This window comes from Carettochelys insculpta, chromosome 1 (assembly GCF_033958435.1).
Source record: "Carettochelys insculpta isolate YL-2023 chromosome 1, ASM3395843v1, whole genome shotgun sequence".
NCBI classification, from domain to species: domain Eukaryota; kingdom Metazoa; phylum Chordata; order Testudines; family Carettochelyidae; genus Carettochelys; species Carettochelys insculpta.
The window spans coordinates 58,692,876-58,713,999 of NC_134137.1; the positions used below are offsets into that span (position 1 = coordinate 58,692,876).

At 41.8% G+C, this 21,124-nt stretch overlaps 1 protein-coding gene across 3 annotated transcripts in view; it reads left to right on the forward strand.

Annotated features, from left to right (window-relative positions):
• FREM2 (FRAS1 related extracellular matrix 2) overlaps window positions 1–21,124 on the forward strand; it is a 208,271-nt gene that overhangs the window by 156,385 nt on the left and 30,762 nt on the right. For all 3 annotated transcript variants that reach the window (XM_074987027.1, XM_074987017.1, XM_074987035.1), the window contains exons 14-18: window positions 829–1,132; window positions 3,441–3,572; window positions 5,769–6,100; window positions 18,495–18,687; window positions 20,486–20,590. In XM_074987027.1, coding sequence (XP_074843128.1) covers window positions 829–1,132; window positions 3,441–3,572; window positions 5,769–6,100; window positions 18,495–18,687; window positions 20,486–20,590 — 1,066 coding nt within the window. The remainder of the gene's footprint in view (window positions 1–828; window positions 1,133–3,440; window positions 3,573–5,768; window positions 6,101–18,494; window positions 18,688–20,485; window positions 20,591–21,124) is intronic.

Sequence of the window (21,124 nt, forward strand, 5' to 3'; positions counted from 1 at the left end):
TGCATACACAGTGAGTCCAGGTTCTATCCCTCCTACCTCCCTTTCCAGTCTTAGTTTTTCAGTACTCACCTTCACACGTCATATATTGCAGGAAATGAGGTTTTCCTAAATCACAGTAAAAACGTCCATACAGCTATGTTATGCATCCATGCACAATGCCATTAGACCACTGGGGCCGTGTCGACTCTGGCAAGTTCTTTTGATGTATTTTTCGAAAGAATGGGCTCTTTTGAAATATCCAGCAGAGTGTCTACACCCAAAAAGGGATCTTTCAAAATTAAATCGAAAGACCATGGCACTCCTTTTGACAGCGCTTTTCCTCTCCCATTTCAGGAAGAGCACCTTCTTTTGAAAGAAAACATGTGTAGACTCTTCTCGGGCCCTTTTTTTGAAAGAGCAGTCCTCATGGCACCTGATTTTTTTCTGTCCGTGGTCTGTTCTTTAAAAAGAATGGGGGATGTGCGGATGCTGTCTTTCAAAAGAGCAGCTCACTCTTTTTTGATCTGCTTGTTTGTGTGTGGATGCACTCTTTAGAAAGAAGCTCTTTCAGAAGAGATCTTCCAGAGGGACTGCTTTCAAGACATATCTATAGTGTAGATGTAGCCTGGGGGACTTGGGAAAAGGGACAAAATCAGACTGTTAAGTGATGAAAGCACACGTTAGGTCTCTGTCCTTAACTTGCACTTTTAGTATTATGCTTTTGTGGTGCTTTTGTTCCACAGTGGCTAACACCAAGCTGTATGTGAATTCATTTTTTCGCTACTTGGACTGGCTTTCTTTATTATAAGGCGAATAAGATCATTGCACCTTGTCTGACTCTTTCCACAGGCTTGCAATCCCAAATATACAGACTATGACAAGACAGGTTCAATATGTGCCAGTGAGAATATCAATAACACACTGACTCGATACCGATGGCTGGTTAGTGCACCCACTGGCCCTGATGGTGTGACCAGTCCCATGAGAGAGGTTGACTTTGAGACATTCTTCACTTCCTCCAAAATAATCACACTGGACTCCATTTACTTTCAAGCTGGCTCTCGGATCCAGTGTGCAGCACGTGCTGTAACCTCGGATGGGAATGAAGGCCTGGAGCTCATGAGCCCCATTGTAACAATAAGCACAGAGGAGGGTAAGATACCTCTTAGTCATAGTAAACCTGCAACCCACACAAAATTGACTTTTCCTTTTACCTAATCTGACTTCATTGACATGACATCTTGAATGGCATAGTCTTGCCTGTTCTCTGGTCATTCATTGAGCCTTCTAAAGTCAGTACAACCTGAACTTCTAATGTAAAAAAGAAAGTAATAAACTGTGTATTGGGAGGTATGCAAAGAAGGAGTTTAGGACTTCCCTGTACATTATAAAAAGTTTACAAAAACACAAACCCATTTCTTCCATTTGCTGAACTTGTTTTAAAAAAATCTTCCACATGACCTAGTCACTATTTTATTTTGCTTTGTAACCTAAGTTTAATTTCCCTTTGCTGGCCAGGAACTTGCATCCCGGATTTTGCCTGTCTTTACACACTCAGGTCAACACCTGGCTCTGCCTACTTTTATGGGGGCTGTGCTGATCAGTACCAGGTTCTGTGGCTGAGTTTTAGAAATTAGCACCTAAGGGATAGCCATAAATCCTGTATTGCATTTTTGGTGACTCTTTTTCCCCCTGAGATCCATCCACCCTCTTCTAACACTTTGTAATACTGAAACAAACACCCAGAATTAAGGACCTGCCAAGTCCCCTAGTATGTTATGTAATTTACAGACAACCCCCTGGCATGCCAGAAACCTCTGTCATGGTGAATTTTGCGCAGCTGATGTCCCTGATCCCTTAGGGTACATCTGCATCCTATGCTCCAGTCTGTGGTATCCCAGCGTGTAGCCTTTGTAGCCTCAGTGTTGCCACGCCTGTTTTTGAGCATCCACCCTGCATTGTAAAACTGTTTCCAAATTGCTGGACCCTGGTCTCCCATCTGTGCTAACACATCTGAATTCAGACCTTGTGACGTGGGCCTGTGGCTTGACTTGCATCCACACTGCATCATGACAGGGTTTGAATCTGAGTCGTAGCAGGGCTGAGGGCTGACTCCTAACAGAATCCTAGGCCCCTGCACCTTGACTGCTTGCTGTCCTTAGCCAATCTGATTTGTATGGAGATGGGAGGGGGACTTGGCCTCAAAGCTAAGTCAGTGTCTGGGCTTATTGTGCGCGATTCATTACTGCAGCATCCTCCCAGGGTGAACTAAGGGTATGTCTACACTACATCATAAATTTGAGCCTGGGGGACTGCAACTTGTGGGCTCAGCTCTTCCAAGCCTGTGCTAAAGTGTTCGTGTTGCACTGTAAACCTGGGCTTACTATTGCTATATTGCTTACAGTCATGGGATGCATCCATACTGTGCAACAAAGATCTTCTGACTCAGGTCTGCAGCTTGAGCTGCATCCACACAGTAAAATAACAGGGTCTGGACCCCAAGTTAGGAGGACTCAGATGCTCACCCACCCTCTCTAACGTGGTCCTACAATCTGTAGCTAGAGGGTTGCTGACCTGAGTTAGACTGATTTGTATGTAGAAGGAAGAAGCATCTGTTTTGAAACCTGAACCAAAGCCTGAGTGAACTTAGTGTAGACATCCCCCAAGGCCACTCAGATAAGCTCCACATTTATCGTAATCATCTGTGCACAATAAGGATACCTGCGTGATTTTGTATACAGTGTCTTGCTTTGCAAGCACTGTTGATGCATACAAATATATGCTGAGAGTACATATGTGCAATTTAGTCACCCACATCTGAAAATGAGATCCACTTTGGTCATATAGTTCTGGTTTCCACTTAAATCCTCTGGGTGTGTCTACACTTGCATTCTTCTTTCAAAAGAGGCAAGCAAATGAGGTAAATTGAAAATGTAAATGAGGTATATATTTGCATGTTTTACACCTCATTTGCATATTCTAATTTCAAAAGAAGAAATCCAGTGTAGATGCTGCTCTTTCGAAAGTAAACCCCATCTTTGAAAGAATCCTTCTTCCCATTAAATAAAGGGAAGAAGGATTCTTTCAAAGATGAGGTTTACTTTTGAAAGAGCAGCATCTACACTGGCTTTCTTCTTTGGAAAGAAGCTCTTTTGAAATTAGAATATGCAAATGAGGTGCCAAATATGCAAATGTATACCTCATTTGCATTTTCAATTTACCTCATTTGCATACCTCTTTCAAAAGAGGAATGCCCGTGTAGACACACCCTCTGTGATAGCAATTCCTATTCAGGGTTATGGTTAATGCTGGATTCTCCTGACAGACTGCTTGCCACTCCAAAAAGTGTCTAGTTTTTAAAGTATATACAAGAAAACGAGAAACTTAAGATGAGTGCAAGGAAGAATGAAATGATGTTTCCTCTGAACACAAAGTAAAGCTGCTTTTCCCTTTTCCATTAGGTCTTTGCCAGCCCCGGTTGCCAGGTGTAGTTGGGGCAGAGCCATTCTCTGCCAAGCTGCGCTACACTGGCCCAGAAGACCAAGACTACGCTAATCTCATCAAACTGACCATCACAATGCCTCATATTGATGGTATGTAAAAATTTTATCTGTGGGCCAGAGAGTGGATGAAAAATGCTGTCATGTAATACATAGTCTCTTACCTTAGCAACTGTCTTAAGTAGTCGGAAACACAGTGTAACTTCTTAGGCTGTGTTTACGCTTGCATTCCTCTTTTGAAAGAGGAATGTAAATGAGGGAAATTGCAAATGCAAATGAGTCACTGATTTACCTATCTCATGCTTCACTTAAGTTATCTTTTTTTGGAAGAGATTCTTTCAAAAGAAAAAGAGCAGAGGAGATGGGGCTCTTTTGAAAATATACCCTGTCTTTGACAGTACCCTTATTTCTAATTTTTTTTAGGAATATGTATTCTTTCAGAGGCAGGATTTATTTTCGAAAGAGCCCCATCTACACTGCTCTTTTTCTTTAGAAAGAATCTCTTCTGAAAAGAGATTATGCAAATGAAGCGTGGGATATGTAAATCAGTGTCTCATTTGCATTTCCGATTTCCCTCATTTGCATTCCTCTTTCAAAAAGAGGAATGCAAGTGTAGACACATCCTTAGTATTTATAGTAGTGGAGAAATGTGAAGAAGGTGGTATTTGAACCTGTGATAATACAATATGTCACAGGGATATGTATGTGAAGGTATCCCTGAGTTTGTCTGCTTAAACCGCATGGACAGATGAGTTAATCCTGTGCTAGGCTCTGGCCAATCCACCATCCAGGAACTGACCTGGTGAGGCTCAGGACAGGTATATAAGCCTTGTTAAGTGGAACAGCAGCTCAGTCTTCTCAATGGCCTTGGGAGCCTTCCTTGCCCGATGGTGGCAACAGACTCCACAAGCCTTAGCCTGCTCCAGCCCTCTTCCTAAACCTGCGGCAGCTTTTCTGACACTCTGGCCTTCTTCCAACCCTGCTCTGGACTCCTGATTTCTGAATCTGTTCATCACTCCTCTCAGCTCTGAGCACAAAAACCTGACTGCTTTAACCACTAGGCATGACCATCCCCATCAAAGTTTCTAATAAGATGTTCTCCTTTTACTCATGTTCTTTCAGATGAAGATTTCATTATTATAGATTATTTGCATAGTTTACACAAGTTGGGCCAGATCTACCCTTCATATAACTCCTTTGAAGTTGATGACATTACACCAGGGATAAATTTATCCTGTTGAATATATCTTCCTGATGCCTGAGCCCTGCTTATTGAATATCTTTTAGGAAACAGATTGATTTGAGTTGAGAAGTTTGTTACACTCTACTCAAATGTAGTAGCTGTGCAGGAATGGCTAGGAAATTAATTAATTAGTTTATAAGTAAAACAAATTAAGAAAACAGGAAAACAGCATCACAATGTGTGCTTTGAGCTTTTATTTTGGTATCTGTAGCTCAGTTTTATTTATTTTATTGTAAATCTTAATAATATGTAATGAATGCATTATAACATGTTTTAATCCAGAATAACATCTTATATTGAACTTTTGGGTAAAATTGTAGAAGTTATCATAGATAACTTAAGAGCCAAAATCCATTTAAAAAATGTCTTAGGCACCTAGTTTTACCTAAGATCTCATATTACAAAACAGTCATTATTCTCACCAACGTTCTTCTCTACAGATATAAAATAAAGGATGTCATTTTTGTTTTAAATTTACTGAATTTAAAGCACTGTTCGAAGCACTGTATAATATACCTGGTATAGGCCGTGTCTACACAAGCCAAAAACTTCGAAATGGCCATGCAAATGGCCATTTCGAAGTTTACTAATGAAGCCCTGAAATACATATTCAGCACCTCATTAGCATGCGGGCGGCCGCGGCACTTCGAAATTGATGTGGCTCGCCGCTGTGCGGCTCGTCCAGATGGGGCTCTTTTTCGAAAGGACCCCAGCTACTTCGAAGTCCCCTTTTCCTATGAGCAGATGGGAATAAGGGAACTTTGAAGTAGCCGGGGTCCTTTCGAAAAGGAGCCCCATCTGGACGAGCTGCACAGCGGCGAGTAGCATCAATTTCTAAGTGCCGCGGCCGCCCACATGCTAATGAGGCGCTGAATATGTATTTCAGTGCTTCATTAGTAAACTTCGAAATGGCCATTTGTATGGCCATTTCAAAGTTTTTGGCTAGTGTAGACATAGCCATAGTGTATTAGGTGACTGGCAAATGTTGGTCAACCTGAATGTTTAAATGTTCTTATGGTACCAGTAGTTACCCATATATCTTTTAGGTATGTTACCTGTAATCTCCACAAGAGAGCTGTCCAACTTTGAGTTAACCCTTAGCCCTGATGGAACTAGGGTTGGAAACCATAAATGCTCCAACTTGCTGGATTACACAGAAGTGAAGACTCACCATGGTTTCTTGACTGATGCTACCAAAAATCCAGAGGTGATCGGAGAGACCATTCCATACCAGTATAGTGCATCAATCAGAGGCCCCAGTACTTTACGCTTCTACCGCAACCTGAACCTAGAGGCCTGCTTATGGGAGTTTGTCAGCTATTACGACATGTCTGAGCTCCTCACTGATTGTGGAGGCACCATTGGGACAGATGGACAGGTACCAGATTTTAGCTTCTTTTCTCTATAGTGGTCTCAAAATGAACTCCTGAGTTTAGTAGCTTCCCCTTTGGTTTACATGTGTTGTGAGAATAAGTGACGTAAGAATTGCATTTAAGAATGAAAGTTTCTTTCATAATCATCCATAGACAAGTCCTAAACCTGATTGTATCATACACTATCAATATCCACTAAATAACAATAAATATAAGGGGTGAAATCCTAGCCCCTTTGAAGCTAATGGCAAAACTCCCACTGACTTCAGCATAGGCGGGCTTTTAATTTAATACATGTACATATTTTACGTTTTAGTGTGTAGCTGAAAGCATCTCACTCCAGTCCTCCTTTCTGAAAAGCTGGTGTTTTTAATCAAATGGTTGTTAGCTCATTTCTAGAACAGATTTTGAAGTAAAGTGATATTTAGATGTAGACCAAATACAGTCCTCTCAAAGCAGCATTAAAGAGAAAGGCATGGAGGCCAACCCCATAGGCTGATGACAATTTTCTGGTCTGCCATATGGGAATTTAGGGGTGAGCTGTCAGTACTCATCTCTTTTTCATAAGAGCAGCAGAAGCTGTGAGTGCAGACAGCCTCTTCAGCCCAACGAAGAGTATGTGCTTCATATGAGTCAACAAAAAAAAAAACCCTCTGGCAAGAAGCCAAGAGAGACACTGTCAGTTTTACATGTCAAGTAGTGGTTATCATGTGGCGCCATGGAACTGGAGTGAGGGTTAAAGCAAAGGAATTAAGTTTCCTATCAGGGAAAGAATTTCTACAAGTCTATGCTAATCCTGTGAAGGAGGAAAAGAGGGCCTGTGTCTCCTCTGCCATTGTGACAGCTAAGTCATGTCCCAGAATTTTTCTGAACAATACATTTACTTCATAAGCCCAGACTGCCTCAGCTCAACTCTAGAATAAAGCACTGCTGTCTGTGAGGAGTAAGCTTGTTTCACAGAAGAGGTCAAATCTTGGCCAAAATCACAATACCATAACCACTGCATCCTCCTTCCCTTCATTCTAATGCCAATTTAGGGTAATGCTACATGCGCTGTAAAATAGACAGGTAATACAAAATGCAACAGGCTTTGTGCTTAGGCACACAAGCGTGTAACGATGCATCATCCCAGCACTCAGGTCTGCCTGGCACCTTGTTTATTACAGTCCATTTCAAGGTCTCTCTTCTGAAATTTGGAGCCCTCTGTGAGATTGGCCTAGGAGTTCCCTTCTTCCTTTGCAGCAGATCCTCCACAAGAGATATTCCACTGGAACCCGGTAGCTCTCCACAAGCAGAGGGATGTTAGTGAGTCGAGGCGGGGGAGTGGGGTATGTCTATACTTACTGCAGTTTGATTCACTGTGACCGATCCACTGGACTTTGATTTTGCTGTGCTAGTGAAGACACGGCAAAATCAGTCTCTGGGCTCGGCCATCGACCCAGGTACTCCATGCTGTCGCGTGGAGTAAGGGATGTTGTCCTGAACCCTAAGAGCTGTGACCTATGCCAGGGTACAAAGTTGATCCTGATACATTGATTCCAACTGCACTGATGGTGTGTTTAGAATGCATATCTGGGATTGACTTTGATCCCTAATGGAGACCAAGCTTGGGATGGAAAACTTGTACACCAGATGGCGCTAGATTCTTTCCCAGATGATAAGAATGATCACAGATCCCACCACTTGCTGCAGAAGAAACCCTGTGGCCTTATCACACTAATTCCCCTACCACCTGAGAAGGAAGGAAGACGCACGGAAGCTGGGTCTACTCTTGCCCTCAACTTCAAAGGGGGCATGGTAATCAGGGTGATGGGAGATTACTAATGAAGTGCTGTGGTGAATATGCAGCACTTCTTTAGGCTAACTCTCCTTTTGATGACTTGAAGTGTCAAAATTTGGGGGAGTGAAGGCACTTGGAACTAGTGCAGGCACTTCAAAGTGTCTGTGGCTACACGCATGCCGGCACTTAGAAGTTTGACACTTCGAAGTTGCCAAGGGGGAGAATTAGCCTAACGAAGTGCTGTATATTCACTGCAGCACTTCATTAGTAATCTCCCATCGCCCTGATCAACATGTCCCCTTTGAAGCTGGGGGCAAGTGTAGACAACCCCAGATTGTTTTTGGTAATTATTTCTACTTTAAAGTACTTATAAAGACTACAGGGTTGAGGCCAAATACATAGGATACATTGGTGGAAGCTAAGAACTTTTATACATTTAAGCGTAGCTGGAAAAAAATAAGGGAGATGGTTACTACTCATTTTTAGAATATTTATTAAAAGATGGTATCTTTTCTGTATTCTATCTCAGGGTGAAACTTGGTGCTTGCTTCCACCTCAGGAAACATTTTGTTCTGTGGGTACAAATCATGATTTTTAAAAGCTTGAGTGTTTGGAAGGCAGGAATCTAGAGAGACACCAAGCAGCAACGAAGTGATTTCTCAGTGTGTCACAGGATGTGGTTAAATGATTACAGTGCAAATCTCAAACTGAATTGATTTTAGGAGTGAAACATTGCCACCACCCTCAGTCTTAATGTGCTTCATTTGCCTTCATTTTTAATTCTTGTGGGGGTTTCGTCTTTATCTTCACACAGCCTCCACCAGCTGAGAGGCTAGTCAGTCAGTACCCTGTCTCTGCAACTGTCACCATTGTTGCTTTTCCACCTTCAGCTAACAATTAAATAATCCTCTTATGTGCGATGAAAATTGGCAACTGCTGCTTTCACCATGCTCTTGGTTCAGCACGCCAAGGAAGCTTGAGTTCCACAATGCAGAATGTAGCAGATAAGGAAATGGCAAAAGCCTTTTAGGAGTATTATACCACCCACTGCTCCTGCTGGCTCATGGTTCATGTTTGTGCAAGGTTAGCAGCAGATTGGCAGACAAATTCCCAGTCAGGAAGAAGATTTTATCGTGTGCATCTTTCAGTCCAAGTCTTGGTTCTTCACCCAGCCTGGCCCATGTGGCCAAAAGGTAGTGGTGAGGAGAGTAATGGAGAAACTTCATAGAATGGGGTCTGCAAGTCCCTTCCTGCCCTGGGTGTTTGCTTCATGGTAACTGCATCTGCGGCAGGGGCTGGGAGAAGATTAGGTGCCTTCTGGAAGATAAGAAGCAGTCTCTTTGTGGTTTGTTAGCCAGCACCATGTTGGGCAGGAGGTGCAGCAGCCACAGATGCTGTGCAGCTGGGCTGCTATAACCTGCAGCATTTCTTCTGGTGCTCCTCATCTGGGATAGAGCATTATTTTCCCAGACCGCCTCAAAGTGCTAGCTAGCCCTGTGTGAGGATACAAACCCAGCTTTCTTCAGTCTTTACCATGATGCCAGGAAAGAGGGGCTCAGGGAGGTTCTTGCCAGCGTGCCAGGCACTCTTGAAGCAGAGAGACACAGAATACTTCATACGGATTTTCAGAGAGGCTGAGCAGCCACAAATCCACAACTGATGTTAAGGGGAAGTGCATGTGCGCAGCCCCTCTGAAAATCAAACCACTTTTACTGAGGTGTAAATGTGGATTTAGCTACCGAAGGCCTTGTCTTACACTCACACTGGATCAGTTTGCCAGAGTTTGATCTTTTGGGATTTGATTTAGCAGGTCTAAGATGGACCTACTAAATCAAATGCTGAGTGCACCCCTGTTGACCCCTGTATTCCTCGCAACTAGTTAGGAAAGTGTAGGGGAGAGTTTCTCCCATAAGTCTTCCACTACAGGGATGATGGAGTTCAGCCTAAGGTACATCAACTATGCTATTCTTATAGCTGGAGTTGCATAGCTTGGGTTGACTTACTTTCCTAGCACAGACTTGGCCTAACTTTAGGAAGCTACATTCGAAAATTTTGCCCTTGATATCCTGGAACTATACTACCTTGTATGTTGAATAGTAACAGAGAGATATGCAAGGCACTACATTTAGCCATTTGGAATGGAACTGTACTAGTTAGTCTAGATTAGAACTGTGTTCAAGTTAAAATTGAAGTCAGCCCTTATGGTTAGCGGAAGTTTTCATTGTGCCAACCCTCCACAATCGAGTGAGCCAAAGTCTGAAATTCAAGATATATAAAGAATATAAACTTTCACCATGAAGCTCTTAAAATAATAGTTCTGAGATACTTCAGAAATCCAAGCAATAGATATAGGCTGGGGTGTGACCCCCTAAACATTCTTTAAATACTTCACAGCAGTACTGTGAAGCTTTATTAATTAATGACTGTGAGGAGCTTGCTGATCCTTAGTGAAAGGTACTAAAGAAGTGCAAAGAATTATTTTTTGAAAGGGCATTAAAATAAAAATAAGAAAAGTTGGTATCTCTTTTTACTCTATAAAATTAAATATTAAGTATCATCTGATCGTATTTCTTCCTGTTGTAATTACATTCTGTAGCCAGACAGTTTGTGGTTTTGGCCACATGTTTATTTGTTGAACTTGCTTTCTCTGGTTTCAGTCACTTACCAAGCTTGACATGGTAGTTCAATACAATTATCATTCAAACAAATTTTATTAACAGCATCCAGTAGAGTAAACTCTCTGGCAAAATCAACAAAATGAAGAACATACATTAAAATGTTTATACAGATCGGTAGCTGGAAACTACTGTAAATGAATACAGCTGAGCAGTTGTATTTCACTCTGCAAAAAAGAGGCTGCTTCTGGACAGGTTTTGAAAAGCTTTTGCTTCCCAACTACCTAGCTCATATCTATAGTGCAGATGGTATGGGCTGAGATGTTTAGATGATCCATCTAAAAATTCATTTAAAAGCTATTGCTTTACTACCTTGAATTGTATATGGCAGTTGATGAATTTTTACTCTAAAGAAATAATAATTTACACAAGTTATTTTGAGCTACCTTATTTTGAACCCAATGCAAGCTACATTGCAACGGAGATCAAAACCAGGGGCTATTTTGAGCTTCCTAGTAACCCTTGTATGACAAGGGTTACTGGGAACAAATGTATCCCAAAATAGAAACTAATGTAGCCTTAGCCTTAATCAAAACAAAAAAGCAGTCCAGTAGCACTTTAAAGACTAGCAAAACGGTTTATTAGGTGAGCTTTCGTGGGACAGACCCACTTCTTCAGACCATAGCGAGACCAGAACAGACTCAATATTTGAGGCACAGAAAACCAAACATAGTAATCAAGGTTGACAAATCAGAAAAATATAATCAAGGTGAGCAAATCAGAGAGCAGAGAGGTAGAAGGGGGGCAGGGGAGAGTCAAGAGTTAGATAAAGCCAAGTATGCAAAAGAGCCCCTATAATTAGCTAGAAAATTCCCATCCCGATTCAAACCACAGGTTAATGTGTCGAATTTGAATATAAAAGAGAGTTCAGCAGCTTCTCTTTCCAAACTGCTGTGAAAATTCCTCTTCAGTAAAACACAAACTTTCAGGTCATTAACAGAATGGCCCACTCCATTAAAATGCTGGCTGACAGGTTTGTGAATCAGGAGTGTTTTTATGTCTGTTTTATGCCCATTAATTCTTTGTCTAAGAGAGTTTGAAGTCTGTCCAATATACAAAGCATCTGGGCATTGTTGGCACATGATGGCATATATGATGTTAGTTGAGGAACATGAGAATGTGCACGTGATTCTCTGAATAACCTGGTTAGGTCCAGTGATGGTATCTCCAGAATAGATATGTGGACAAAGTTGGCAAGGAAAAGTTCCAGGACTTCTGCTCCTGCATTATAGACTGTGGTTGTTGGTGAGAATCCTCAGAAGGTTGGGAGGTTGTCTGAAGGAGAGAACAGGCTTGTCACCTAGGGCCTACTGGAGTGTGGCATCCTGATTAAGGATAGGTTGTAGGTCTTTAATAATGCTTTGCAATGGTTTGAGTTGGGGGCTGTAGGTAATGACCAGTGGTGTTCTGTTATTGGCTTTTTGGGCCTACCTTGGACTAGCTGGTGTCTGGGTATTCGTCTGGCCCTGTCTATTTGTTTTTTTATTTCTCCTGGCGGGTAATTCAGGTTTATGAAAATTTGGTACACATCTTGTAGTTTTCAGTCTCTGTCTGAAAGTTTGTGTTTTACTGAAGAGGAATTTTCACAGCAGTTTGGAAAGAAAAGATGCTGAACTCTCTTTTATATTCAAATTCAACACATTAACATGTGGTTTGAACTGGGATGGGAATTTACAAGCTCATTATAGGGGCTCTTTTGCATACTTGGCTTTATCTAATTCTTGACTCTCTCCCCCCCCCCATCCCTTCTGCCCCTCTGCTCTCTGATTTGCTCAACTTGATTATATTTTTCTGATTTGTCAACCTTGATTACTGTGTTTGATTCTCTGTGGCTTAAATATTGAGTCTGTTCTGGTATGGCTATGATCTGAAGAAGTAGGTCTGTCCCACGAAAGCTCATCACCTAATAAATTATTTTGTTAGTCTTTAAAGTGCTACTGGACTGCTTTTTTGTTTTGATAGTATATAGTCTAGCACGGCTATCTCTGTGTTACATAGCCTTAATGTTTTGCTATCTTCACTAGATATAGCTTCAGCAGAATTGCACCACACAGATGCAAATTAGTTTTCCTGCTAAATTTGCTGAACAGTGTAAATTGCAAATAAAAATAATTGAAGGTGGCAGTTTTTCAAGCTCAGCTAACTTGTTATGGCTTTTTTTTCTTAAACATGCCAGCTTCCATAACACGTTTTTTTCTCCTCCGCTGTTTTTTTTAAGTGAATTTGGTAAGAAATTAAAACAAACTGTTTTATAAAGGGAATACTTTGTGGATGTGTGGGCAGCAGCTGTGCAACAAAGTAAAAGGTTAAATGTTTCAAGGGATCTAACATATCAAGGCTGAGTTCCATTCTCCTCTGCATTCAGATTCTTTTCAGCAAACCTGCTTTGACTCTCGCCATTGACTCACCTGGCCATCTGCCTTCTTGGTCCTGACTCTTAACTTTAACAAACTGTTATTGTGTAAGTAAGTGGCTGATAATGTTGGTCAGCATGTATGAAATCAAAAGTAGGTTCAGGACAACTTGGAGGACAAAATTACAGTTAGTTATATTTCTCAGTGAAACAGGATTTTTATCACAAAGGATTCAATATTTGCTGCTTACCTCTAACTATTTTTCAGGCTGTAAACACCTGGCAGTAGGGACACAGTCTCTGACTGTCTCTGTTAGTATCCCAGTAATCAAGTAAAAGATGATTTTCCTGGCCCAGGTTCTGCACTCACATGCACTAGGGCTGTTGTGTTAAAATCCATGTGGTTGCATTTGCAACGCTGAAGCTATGAGCAAAGTGTGCATGGAATGGACCTGAAAGCCTTTTTGATGTAGGTTTTCTCCTTTAATCTGTGCTGAGACAGATTTGGCACAGAAACATACTTGTATTATCTAATAGTGTTGTGTCATGAAAAGAGAAGCGGTAGAAATAGTGTGTGTGGGATATGTGTGTGTGAGCGGAGGGGTGTTTCTTCTTGTTGTATTCCTGGCATGGGTATCGTCAGTGTTCATAAACTAACCTCAGACTCACTCTGATACTTTCGATTGCACAGGAGATGTTTGTAGGTTTGCTCCTTACAGTAAGGACAAGCATAAGGTTTGCTTTCCTCACAGTAATGACTTTTGTAAACAGCTATTAGTGATTTATTATTCTGTAGCATCATCAGATACTGGTAGAATGCATTTCCTGTCTTGCTCGGAGCAGCCCCTCTTCTCTTTTCTTTCTTTTCATGTTTGCCAGGCGTGACATGGTTACAGGGTATTAGACACAACTTCCTAGGGCACACAGCTCCTCTCTCGGCTTAGAGCAGGAATTCCCCAATTTTTTGGCGTCACGCCCCCCCCTTTTGATTTTTGAGAAACCCTCACCCGCCCGACCTCTTCTTTACCATCATTCAACCCCCCCGTAACAAAAAATTCAATTTGTAATTTGAAATAAACACAAAAGCTTGATATAAAAATGTTATTTAAAATTACGAATAAGCACAAATAATTCTTCTTGGCCCCTTTTGGTTGCCTGGTGCAGCCACAGCTAGCCAGCTGCTTGAGCCCCATGCCAGCCTCCAGAGCTGCCTGCTCCAGCTGCCCACCTCCCTGAGACCTGCACTGCCAGAGCTGCCCTCCTGAGCCCCATGCCGCCAGGGCCAGGCACCTGCTCGTCCGCTGGCTGCCTGAGCCCCACACTGCTGGGACCAGCCTCCCACCCACTAGCAACCCACCTCAGCCGCAGGCCAACCATCTGCCCAAGCCCCACACTGCCAGGGCCAGCCACCCACTCGCCATTCTGAGCCGCCTGAGCCCCGTTCTGCTGGGGCGAGCCGCCCAAGCCCCATGAACCCTTTGAGCTGCCCACCGAACCCTGCGAGCTGCCCACCTGAGCCCTGCAAGCCACCCACCCAAGCCCCTCCCCAGCCCTCCCACAAAGCCAGGCACCCCCCAGCCCCCCATCTAACCCCATCCTCCTCCTCCTCCTCCCCCCTAACCCACACTGACTCTCATTTGCACAAGGCAGCTAGCTCTACAAGGATCTTCGCTGGCTTCCTGCTTTTTATAGCGGCTGTGCCGGGTCACCCACATAAAATGGCAGGGCTGAGAGTCAGAAGCAAAGGCTGGATCTTTCTTCAGGTGGGAGGAATGATGGGGGGTCACCTCGTGCCCCCCCTGGAATTTCTGCTTGCCCCCCATGGGGCATTCCGCCCCCCCCCCCCGTTTGGGAAACCATGGCGTAAAGTGTGACAGTGAATTGTGGATATCCCCTTCAGCACTGTAAAGTTAAACGCCTTTTGAGAAAATTTTCCAGACCTTCTATTATTTTAGTGCTAAGGAATAGAACTCTGATAAGGCAACCAATAAGTTCTGCTGAGTAGGGCATACATAGATGTGTAATGCACCTGTTCTGTGTTTCCATAACACTTAAACTAATACTCTATTTTTAAAGCTCTCAGTCAGCCTCCTGCTTTCACAATGTCACATCAAGTTAAAATAGGAACAGCTGCCTACTTTCATTAGCCTCTGCAGTCAGGGCTAAAAAATGGAGAGATCACAATGGTAGGAATGTTTTCCACATTCAGTTGCATGGCATATCCCAAGTGCAACTGGGAAAATAGAATTTCTCAAACTGAAGAAAAATAGTTAATTGATTTCTTTGGGCTTGTTTTCTTTCTGTCCAGGCTGGAACCAGAAGCATTTGAGTTCTGTTCACTGGCAACTTAACTTGTTCTCAGTGCTTTGAGATACTGGAACTTTCTTTCTTCTGGGTAGTCTTCCACTAAATAGGGATCTGCAAACTTATTTCCATCAGTATAAATGAATGGTCAGAGAATGTTCCCCATAGAATGGTGGAGGGAAATGCAAGCCTGAATTGTTGCCTGCATATTACATTAATTAGTTCATATAAAGTGTACAAGAATATCTGGCAATGTCTGGTGTATAAAACTCAGGAACAGGTGTAACAGAAAAGTAAAATATTGCACTAATCTTTTCCTTACAGCAGGTAATTGAATATATGTCAAACCTTTTTCCATGTTAACACTTCTGGATGGGATAGTTTTTTGTAAACCCCCCTCCTCTCTCTCTCAAATGCACACACTGAATGTAAGATGCTTCTGTGAAGGAAGGGAGGCTATACAAACATGTAGATGGAAAACAGAATCTCATATGCAAAGATGGAGTAAAGGCCATTTATCCTGGCAGTATGGTAATGATGTGTTTAGTTATACATGCAAATGGGTTTGAATCTTGACTTTGTGCCAGGAAATGTCATAAATGCTGGGTTACCCCTGAATCAAAGACAAATATGTCTCTGGTGGGGCTGCACCACAGCCCACATTTGTCTTAATCTAAGGGAATATCCCATTTTATTGCCTTGACACAACATGCCAAATTTTTGCCCAAGGTAATTCCGCTGAATTCAAAGCATTACCTCAGGGTGAACTTGGCCTTTTTGTGTAATGCATAGTTGACTGGAGTAACATTTTCTGTCTAAGAACGTATTGGCATTCAGTACACGTGACTCAGGGGAAAAAAAGTTCCTGACCATGTTTATTAAAACCAGCAAAGGAGCATTAATCTTAACTGATTGTAGCAGTTAGCAGCTAATATTAACTGTGAGCCAACTTTACTTCATAGCACGTTAGGAGTCATAAGTACACATTTCAAGATCAATGGCTAAGTACTAATAATACCATACACCACATAAGAATATTTTCCAATTATAATTTGAACTGTGAAACCTGTTTTTTTTTTCCGAAGACCAAATTCTAAGTCTTCGAACTGGCTAAGGATTAATTGAGTTGTCGTAAGTCATGTAGCTGGATGAACCAAGTGGTCTTTTGCTCTCTCTTATCTCTGATTTTAAATCTAAATGTTTGAAAGGGCCTTTATTGCGAAGAATAGCTTTTTAAACAGGAAATAGGAAGAAAAGACTCTACTTTTCATCAGTGTCCAGAGGACCTAGAGTTCAAATGCTAATCCTCTTTAGAGGATGATTCCACAAGGAGACAAAACAAAAGGCAGTGTCTTGGGACTTTTTTTTTTTTGGTATGGCACATTACACAGACTGAGTGGCTTTACATGTAGGAATACATTAACAACTGTCAATATTTTCTGTAGCCAAGTACTTTCGTAGTTCAGACTTAATTCAGAAAAGTAAGATTGTTGTACTTGTGGTTTCATGTTATTACTCTGGTTTTTTTGGGGGAACAGGAAATGGAGGTTAAGGGAATCACCATAAATGGAGCTGGGTGAACCCAGAGAAGTTTTGGATGTTAGATAATTCTGTAAAGGTTTAAAGCAGTGCTACAGGTCTTGCCAAATATTTTCAAAACCCTGTAAACTATTAATTTGGGAGAGATATTCAAAGGTAGTTAATTTCAGCGATCTCTGAAATTAACACCTTTCCATCCTCCTTCCTTACCCTTTTGCCCTTTTCCCTCCAATGCAACCCATGCTCCTGTACAGTCTTTCAGTTACAGGGTCTGGATTACTCTGTCTCTCATAACAGGGCTGTAACTTTGGGATTCTTTCCCAAAATATGCATATTAAATTAAATAGATTTAAAAATCTGTTCAGACAATAAAAATGGCACAGAAGTCTGATAAGACCCCCTATCCCTATAGCATATGAGTAATTTTCTGACCTTGTTCTTTATTTCATACAATGTACCTTTTCTGGCTGAAAATATTTAAATACTGTATGGTATTAATATTTATGTAATAGAAACCAAAAATGTTTTTTTCTAAAATCACATTTTTAATCTTCTAATTCTTTTCAATTGAAAGTATTCTGACTTAATCCTTCAGTGCACTCTACACATAGAAGAAGATACCACACTTCCAGCCATTAAGAGAGTGTAATCTAAGGCTTGAATCTTGCAATGAGCTCCATGTAAATGAACGGTCCTCCGACCCAGAGGTTATTGCAAGATTTGACATCTCAGAAGACGAGCACTTCGTGAAGGTTGATAGATGAGGATAGAATGTACAAGCAAAGATTTTTTTTGTTGGGTTTTTGTTTTGTGTGTGTTCTTTTGCTTTTTGTTTTTTAGCTTTTTATAAATCTGCTATCCCTACCTGCTATTTAGCCATTGCTATTTACAAAGATTGAACAAGAATGATGGGCTAAACATGAGTTCATTCATGCCAGAATTCGTATCCTGCTTCAAATACAAAATGGCACTTGCGAGGATTTGTGTCCACACGCAAGCCACTGAAATCCAATGCTTTATATGTCGTGTATCATTTCGACGAGAGAGTACTCCTCTCATTCCAAATGTTCACAGAGTTCTATGTTTTTGGGAGTTTTTGCTAATTCATTAGTGCTGTCTATACTAGGCTATATTTCATTACCATAGACAGACCCAACTTTTGGGTGTGGCAAATCTGGACAACCATCTTGGGGGTCCCACGCTTCAGCATGCATGTGTTGTTTAGGAAGTGGGGGCATTAGGCTGGCCCAGGGGAGGTTAGGGGTACCTTGTGGGCTAGGCGAGCCTGGCTGTGGCATGAGGGGTTCAGGAGGATAGGATGACCCAGTGGGCTAACTGGGGGACTGGCACCAGCAGCAGGTGTTGGGCCTGTACTCACTGGCACAAAATCTATTATATTTTGTTTCTTGCTCAGACTCTGTCACCAATGACCTCAGCTCGTACTACTCCCAGCATCATTGCCAGAACATGCCAGCACCAGGCTGACTCCATCTACTCCCCTTCTGCCCAAGACTCCCCACTTCTCTGGGGTTGCCCAAGTACTGGGGGTTTCCTTGTTCCTGCATTGGTGCCACCCAGTGACTTTCCATTGTCCCTTGTCCCCCAGCACTGGTGTCCACTTCTCAAACTAGATTTCACCTCTATAACAAAGGTTAAGGATGGCCCATAATGCAGATTTGTCCCAGGTTCCACATCTCCCTAGCAATGGCCTTACCATGTACCTAACTAACTGATTTTGGTCTTTATAGGTCCTCAATCTAGTGCAGTCCTACGTGACCTTGCGTGTCCCCTTGTATGTCTCCTATGTTTTCCATTCACCTGTGGGAGTAGGTGGCTGGCAGCATTTTGACCTACAATCTGAACTTCGGCTGACTTTTGTGTACGACACTGCCATCTTGTGGAAGGACGGCATTGGCAGTCCACCTGAAGCAGAGCTCCAAGGTAAGTGTTTGGCAGTCATTGATCTTCTTTTTTTTTCTTTTTTAACTCCTGCTCTATTGCTGAAGCTTTAGGTTCAATGCAGCAGAATAATTTTGAAGCAATTGTAATATGAAAATATTGCTTTATGGCACACGTGGAATTATCATTTGTAGATAAACTGCCATTGGTCAGCCATCTATTCATTGTTCCCGAGAGACTCTCTGATTTGGAAATTTTGTAACTTTGTCTTCAGATGTGTTAATTGTATTGAATGATGCCTTGATAGTTTTCAATTGCCTATAAAAATCATAAAATTCCTATTTTGTTGCATGTTAACTGAAATTTGTGATTTATTGTGGTTTTTTTTTAGTCTGTCACACAAACTGTCCAGGATAATAGATGTTTTAAGCAAGACAAATTTATTATTGCATCTGACAGTCTGCACAGTTGGAACCAATTTTAACTTCAGAGAAGACACATGCATTAACTCTCAAAAATAATGTAAAACATGCACGTAAGCATGTAAAGCATGTAAAATAATACCACCATAATACCGGTTTTTACGATAATCAGAGGTATAATATATATGTTATAGTATAGTGGCAAACCAACGATGTAAGATAATAATTTAATGAACCAACTTCTTTTTTAAAAGACAAATGCTTTTGAACTTTCACTGAGCACTTCTTCAGGTCTGGAAAAAGGTTCTCAGAGGGACTGTCTACATTGTGATGATAAAAGCCTAGCTCTAAGTCTCAAAGCTCAGGTCAGCTGACTAAGGTTGACGTGGGTCATTGCAAGGCTAAAAATTGCAGAGTCCGTTGGCTTTTTTCCTTTGCCATCTTAGTTGTGATGGCAGAGACAGACAGACAGAGAGGAGGGTGCTTTGGGTATTTGTCCTTCCTTCTAGAATTTCTTTCGCCCTTTGAAAAACCCTTCCAGCAGAGACACTGAACATAATGAATCAGTGTGAAAAAAAGAAACTCCACACTGTTTCTTTGCTAGATGCAGATATTTGTCCCTGCCCTCTTTCTTGTCAAAAATGGCCACTTAGTGAATAATGGTCCATCAGCCTTGCTGACATATGATTTAGGTGTCTGCTTACTCTTTGTCTCTGAGAAACTGGATCAGTGACTCCCCAGACCTATCTGGGAAACATATTTCAGTCATGATTTCAGCTGAGGCCCATGGCTTTGCAAATAATGTTGCTAGGAGCATTGTGTCATGATTTTATTAATCAGCAAGTTCTGAGTTTTCACAAGATACCTCACAAGGCATACCTTGTGTGGCCATTGTTACATTAGGATGTAGGGTGTGAACACGGGGGCATATTCTGTCACAGTTCCCTGAGCAGCTTCTCCTTTTCAGACTCCTCTTAACTTTAGCTTATCTAAGTGGGAACTCCAAAGGGAGGCCAGCTGCCCTAATCTCTCCTTGAACTCAGTGGTCCACACAAGTATAAAGAGGTGCACCAGAAACAGTGAAGCTGGCTATGGTCTTCCTTCTGCTTAATCATTATTTGAGGTGCTGCCTGATAATACATGAAAATTATATTGAAATGGGTACCTAACCCAAATCCTTGCTGTACCAGGGCAGCCTGGTTTACAATTTGGAAGACTGTAGTACCACACAAAGTATGGGCCCAACACATAAATTCGTACTTGACAGTCACCCTGGGTAAATCCAAAGGATGTCAGCAGATTGCCTGCCAAATTGTTGACTGATTTGGCAATGTGAAATAAAAAGGTGTGTGTTTTAGCAAACCATGGCTCCTGTATTAGCCATCTGAATAATAATGTTGCTTGGCATCTGCTGGCAGGTTCTCTCTACCCAACCAGTATGCGCATCAGTGAAGAAGGGCGTTTGGTTGTCAACTTCAAGACTGAAGCCCGATTTCATGGTTTGTTTGTGATGTCTCATCCTGGTAAGTCAGTTCAGAGGTTTGACAATATCTCATAACTCTGAGTCTCATACTGTGTGTTCTCTTATTCCTACTACTAAAGTCTGGATCATTTTAATGTGCATTCACACCCATCAGGACTTCACTCTATTCCAGAGGTTTTCAACATTGTTTTTTTCCATTTGAAGACCACTAAAAGATTTTGAATGAAGTTGTGGACCTCTCTCCAAGCTGATCACATTGCTCTACTCACATAATTCAGAATTTGTAATAAATTTCAAATACATCATACTGCATCCACAGCTGTCATAAATTGAGGTAGCTCCATTTACTTGAGCAGAGCTATGTTGATTTGTACTAAATGAGGATCTGACCATCATAACTACCTTTTCAAGAGTAGAAAAGAGTGGGTGACCGGTATCTTTTTTTCTGTCAATAAAGTGCTTGTTGGCCCTTAATCATAACTGAGGCCTTGAACCTGCAATCTACTCCACACAGGTTGACCCTTGTGCTCCAGTCACTTCGCTTAGACTACACGCAGGTGTAAGGTCACAGATA